The following is a 6211-nucleotide window of genomic DNA, read 5'->3' as shown; positions in this document are numbered from 1 at the left end:
TATTGGGGAGAAGCAAGAAATTATGAGGATACCATATTAAAGACATTTAAGGAAGTAGAGATGGAGACTGAAGCATTGGGGAAGACAGAAATACACACAGCTCACCACAAGACCAACTTCCTGAAAACTTGGCTTTATTTGGTTAACAGCTTACAGAATTGTACAAAATTCATCATACCTCAGCAGATTGCCTGCATACCTGGGGAGAAAGGGAATGGTACAGATCAGCAGAGGGAGAGCCTGCCCTGCAGAAATTATCACTGACAAAGCTGCCTGAAAAGGATGCAAAACATTCCAGTAAATTCCCTACTTTGGGATTTTTGTGCAATCTCCACCACAGCAATGCATGCATGTGAGGTGCCACCCTGTTGAAGGGCAGAAGGGACACTGGTGAGCTGTGACAGTGGAGGTGACACCAGCACAGTTCAGCAAGTTCCGTGTGGTATCTAGCAGGCACACTGATGGGGCATGCTTCACATTTCATTTCATGGACAGTACACAGAATATCCTCCCAGGAGCTTATCCTATTTTTCCTGTTTTAGCCAGGGTGGGTCAGAACACATTAGTAACAAGGTTTGTCATTCAGTTCCTTATCTTGCATCTCATTATTTATTTGGCAACAGGAGGAGTTACAGCATTTCCTTTATAAATCAGATATGCTGGAGGGATTGCTAGCCAACATCCACGGCACAGGTTACTGACAGCCAGAGCAGGCTCTCCTGTCCTGGGAGGCTGAGAGCCTATGGAAGTCTGGTCCACAGCTATGGCAGAGATCAGGAATAACAGCAGAAACAGCTCCTTGCTGTGCAGCAGCTTTGCCACAGACAAAATCACAGTAAATGGGGTAAAAACTGCTCTCACCATCAGATGCCAGGCCTGCCCACCCCAACCCTGCACTAGAGATGTCTTAGGGTTGAGGTTTATTTTAAATACCTACATAGCACTGGAAAGATCAGTCTGTGAATTCCTGAAATGACTGCATTCTCAGCCTGCTGATTTTTTTATACAACAATCTGTGTGTTATCATTTCACTCTTGTTGCATACTTTTCACAGCTTTAAGGAAAACTATGCTATTGAGATACCAGATGGCTAATAAAAACTGCTAATTGGAGTTCTAGAATATTTTCAACTATGCTGAGGTTCCTTGCTTTAAGGAATCAAACTACAAATTTGTAAGCATGATAATTTAGCAGATTATCATTTCACCATGGAAGAATTAGAAGCCTGTTTCAAAGTTTTATTAATTCAAGTCATAAAAAAGTTACAGCAACTTCAAATATGTACAAACTGCCATAAAAAGGTTGTGTTCAGTTACACAGGAGACAGTCTCATTACAACATGGCTACAAAATCATTACTTTCAATAAAACTCCCAACAAGGGTAAAACAACCATTTAGGCATGTATGCTCCAAAACCCTAGTAACAGCAGTTGTCAACTTGTTTCATCATCATAAAAAAAATAAAATCAGGGAGCAATAGCTAAGTTTTACTTGAGTAAGATGGAGCATTTAACTCTCAACAAACAGTAAAAGTATCTGAATGGTTACCAGTCTTGGCTGTTAAAGAGTTTTAACAATCATTAAGTGAGCACAATTGCCTCCCTTTCAGGAGGAAATTAAGATTCATGCCTCCAATGTTTTTATCTTCTTTCTTGTAATCTGGTCTGCCTTCAGTTGATTTAGTTAAGCATTCAGCCCTCTATGCATTTCGTTCATTTCCTTCACCTGGAGGGGAGGAGGCAGAGGAGACATCAACATCTGTGCTGTTTCTCAACTTTAAGACTCAGTAAGTCATTGGGACTTAACAGCCCAGATTTTCATTAGCAAATGGATTTGATGCAACACTAACAGAACCAAACATGATGAACCCACGGGAGGAAGAGAAAAAGAGGAGAGAAAAAGAGGAGAGAAAAAGAGGAGAGAAAAAGAGGAGAGAAAAAGAGGAGAGAAAAAGAGGAGAGAAAAAGAGGAGAGAAAGGGAAGAAAAAAAAAGGGAAGAAAGCACTACTTAGGGCACATGCAGGAACAGACAATACTGTTTAGCTGCTACAACATTGTTTGGATTCCTCCACAAAAGGCTCCACACCTGGGTGAAGCACCATTTGCTATTCCATTGGGAAGCAGCTTCTCAATGGGAACTGTGAGATCCATGTAAATACCTCAGTAAAGGTCTTGTCACAGAACAAGACTATCAGCACTTCCTGTGGATTGCACAGCCCTTTGCTATACATATGTAAAACAGAACTTGCAGAAAAACCCAACCCCACCCCCTCAGCCCTGGGAAAAGCCTTTGAAACTAGTGCAGAACTACACAGAGGTGAAAACTAGCTGCAGAATTTGAATACTTTCAGTCTCCTTGAACACATCTGAGGCACCCAAAGCCAGTTTTTAACCTACAGCAAACTTAAAAGTTTCTGGATTGTGGTCAAGCTACTCCCCACACATACACCAGGAACAGAAATTAATTACCTCAGCTTTCACGTACTTCCCTTTCCTCCTCCTTGTCAGGACCTGTAACAGAAGGATGCAATGTTTTTTAAGTCTTGCTATACATGTAACTTTATCTGGTTTTGACTTTAAAGCACAAACTCGGAGCTGCCTGTTCCCTATCCTTCCAATGTGAGGTAGGTACAAACGAGGTTGTTTGTCGCTCTCAACTACTTTTTTAAACCAGGAAGAACTTTGTTCACCTCCGTGAATTGTTCCCAGTACTTGTTTTCCGGGTGACACCCTTCAGCTGTAACCTGAAACAGTGACAGTGTGCCCATCACCGGTGGTTTCCCACCTCCCACGTCTGAAAGAGCAAGCCAATTTATAAAGGAAGACATCAGAATCCAAACATATGTGCTGTTGTTTCCCAAATTGTTAGCAGCACCATTCTGCTTGGCAGCTTTGCTAGAACTTACCAGGACAACAATTGCAGCCACTATTGCTACCAGTACCACTACAATGACAGCAATGAGGCCGGGAGTCAGGGACTTCATGGAGAACTCTGGTGCTATTTCATCAACGTAGTAGACCACTGTCTTCTCAAGCTTCACCGGCTCGTTGTCAATGCTGACATTTATCCCAGCATTATTATGAAAGATGGACTGACCTTTCACCTAAAGCAGATAGGAAAAGACAGACTTGCTCATTCACATTGGAGTAAGGCATTTATCTCACCACAGGAATAATTCACCTGGCTTTAGCCAGCACACAGCCAAGACTCCAGAGTGCAGTGCAAGACACAAACCCAGCCTCTGGTTTGACCCATGACACACTTACATCTTTCTCAAAGTAGTAGGCCACATCAGCTATATCCACATCTCCAACTAATTTTTGTGAGGCGTTTTGCTTCAAATCAATAGTAATAATAGGGTTTTCATACTGGAAAAAAAAATATAATGTGGTATTAAGAAAGAGGTACTTTAAATCCAGCTATTGAATAATCACCAAAACATTATGATCCAGTTTGTGAACTTGCATCCTGGATAAAGTTTATAGTTCTTGAACTCAAGCCAACTGTTTACAGTAGGATTCAAATTCCACTTCACTTCTACTGAAGCAAAGAAGTTATCTACAGACTAAGGAAAGCAGTGTCACTTCTCAGCATTTCTGTTCAGATACAGCTATTGGCTAACTGCTCGCCATTTTGAGAGCTTCTACTAGAACTCATGCTGTACTGCATTAGTCAGACACGAGTTCTGGGAGTTACTCACAACAAAATGAAGTTCTGATACTTTACTAAACTCTCTGTGCCCCTTACCAGAACATTGGTTATGTAGCGGCCATCCAGCTGGTAACGACTGGTAATGGTATCCGTGAAAAACCTGCAAGGACACCAAAGCCATGGCTGTAAAAACAGTATTTTTTCACATATATCATTTGACAAGTAGAGAAGACTGGTGCAATTGTTTGCTCCTGCAGTCTCTGTGGTGGGTGGAGCTCAGCTAGCATCTAAACCCTCACCTCGTCTTTCACTCACTTCTCCCTAGCAGGATCGGGAAAAGAATCAGAAGGGCAAAAGCAAGGGGAAAAAAAACCCCAAAAAACAGAACAACCCTCATCGTTTAAAATAAAAACAGTCTGGGAAGTGAAAGGGCTGGGTGGGGGAAATACAAAACCTCAAGTGATGTAAAAGCAATCAGTCATCACTGACAGATCAACATCCAGCAAACCTCTGCGCAGTGGCTACTTGGGAAAAGACTTTCCCCCGGATTTATTGCTGAACATGGCATTATACAATATAGGCTACCTGTTCAGTCAATTCAGGTCAGCCTGTCCCCCTCCCAGCCTCTGGCCCATCCCCACCCTACTCACTGGGGCAGCAGAGTGAGAGTCTGAGAAGGCCTTGGCATTATGTAAGTGCTGTTCAGCAGCAGCTAAAGCACTGCTGAATTCATCAACACCATTTTGGTCTAAAACACAGCACCACACCAACTGCTACCAAAAAAATTAACTCTGCCCCAACCAAACCCACTGCACTCTCTTCATACAAGAGTTCAATAACTCCTAACATTGAAGATGCACTTACTGTAAAATAAACACCTGTGTTAGACAAAAGAGCTTTACCAGTTTGAAGAATTCAGAAGAAGAGCTAGAGGGCAGCAGCTTTTGTTCTGGAAAGGAGGTGATCTAATAGCTACAAGTGGGGTTTTAACAAAATGGAAAAAAAAAAAAGAAAAAAAAAAAGGCTAAACTCTCGTTTTCCTCCTGCTGCTTCTATAGAGTCATTCTGCCATTTTTGTCAGTTTGCTTTCTGATCACCATTACCTTCCATTTCTTTTAGTATATTGATTTGAGAAGGGAAAAAACTAGCAATCAATTTTAAATGGAAGGGAATCCCTTTAGTTTAAGCTAATTTGTTTCCAATACAAATTAAAGCAATTCTATAAAAAATTTGCAGCTTGCTTCTAAAATGTCTTACAAGTGAGTTCACAGGTCTGTCACTGCTTAGAGCAACTGTTTAGAAATACACTACATATCTACTGGAACATACATACACTACCATGACATATTACTATCATCACTTACTTCTTTAAAGATTCAGCATTCAGAGGAGCATTTCTCTCAGCATGTTTCATTTCAATGATGATCCACCTGAAGTACAATGAATATTCTTGAAGTACATGCATATAAAAAACAACAACAAAAAAAAAACTAACCCCAGGCTAAAAGACCAGAACAATGAGACGAAACCAAGGCAAGCAAAGTCTCTTCCAAACCCACTGAATATCTCCCTGTTTCTGAAGAAAAAAACCCAGCCAAGTAACCAAGGGTTGATTGCTCCATCTTCATTCATCCCCAGTGCATCATTCACACAAGGCAGAGCCTCACACAGGAATGTTTTCGTGTCACAGCACACCCTGTTGAAAGACTTACATCGTTCTGACTAATTGATTGCACTTCAAGTCTGCATCGTGTTTGTCAGTTCTCCTAACTCCAGCCGTATTCACACACCAACAGGTGGTTCCATTGCACTGCTTCGCCTTGAAAGCGCCAGTGTTTTCACACTCGGGATCATAGAGACCATCGGTATCTTCAAACGCATCTTTCGGTTTCTCACGACGACCCGACTTGGAGCCCATCACTTCTGCTTTCATCAGCAGGCATTTTGAAGTCACTAAAAACAACCAGAAAGTCGCGTTATGCAGTGGCAGAGCACGCATGTCCAAACCAGAGCTCCGAGTCCGTACAAGCACCGGGTTACACCAGCGGCAACCAGATTCGAAGCCCTTACACGGCAGAGCAGATGGCTAATGTGTAGGTGGTGCATAAAATCAATACAACTGCGGTATGTGAGCCTCTCAAGGCAAAGGCCAACAAGTCCAGCCATAGGATTTACAGTTTCCATTCCTCACAGCTGAGCTTGAACCCAGAGTGGGTCTTGTCCCAAGGCTCTGCCCCCTCTAGATTTGTAGGAAAAGTGAGGATAAGCGCTTGTAAGGAAGCTAAACGTTCATCTTCAAGAAATTCTTGCCACTGGAGAACCAATACTGAGGAGGAGGCGTGAGCCTACAGCAGTACAAGCAGAGAAACCCTGATCGCTTCTCTTCCAACACCAGTTGACCTGGGAGACCAGGAAGAACAACTCCTTCCTTGCCTCCATTGTTTGCTGGGACCTCAGCGGTCATTCCCACAAATTCCCCGGCGCTCCGCGGGCTCGCTTCCGTGCCACCCACCCTGCCGTGCCCTTCTACTCACGGGTGGAGCAGTCCACGGTGGCTCC

At 42.8% G+C, this 6211-nt stretch overlaps 1 protein-coding gene across 1 annotated transcript in view; it reads right to left on the bottom strand.

The window, feature by feature from the left end:
- Positions 1-117: 117 nt before the first annotated feature.
- LOC102033140 (epithelial cell adhesion molecule) overlaps positions 118-6211 on the bottom strand; it is a 15815-nt gene continuing 9721 nt past the window's right edge. Inside the window, exons 2-9 of the mRNA XM_031065051.1 lie at positions 6187-6207; positions 5365-5605; positions 5017-5082; positions 3749-3812; positions 3268-3369; positions 2907-3104; positions 2470-2511; positions 118-1725 (exon numbers count right to left, since the gene is read on the bottom strand). Of these exons, the coding sequence (XP_030920911.1) occupies positions 1684-1725; positions 2470-2511; positions 2907-3104; positions 3268-3369; positions 3749-3812; positions 5017-5082; positions 5365-5605; positions 6187-6207 (776 nt within the window). The 3' untranslated portion in view covers positions 118-1683. The remainder of the gene's footprint in view (positions 1726-2469; positions 2512-2906; positions 3105-3267; positions 3370-3748; positions 3813-5016; positions 5083-5364; positions 5606-6186; positions 6208-6211) is intronic.

This window comes from Geospiza fortis, unplaced genomic scaffold (genome assembly GCF_000277835.1).
Source record: "Geospiza fortis unplaced genomic scaffold, GeoFor_1.0 scaffold149, whole genome shotgun sequence".
In the NCBI taxonomy this organism is placed as follows: domain Eukaryota; kingdom Metazoa; phylum Chordata; class Aves; order Passeriformes; family Thraupidae; genus Geospiza; species Geospiza fortis.
This window is presented reverse-complemented; position numbering and strand designations above follow the sequence as displayed.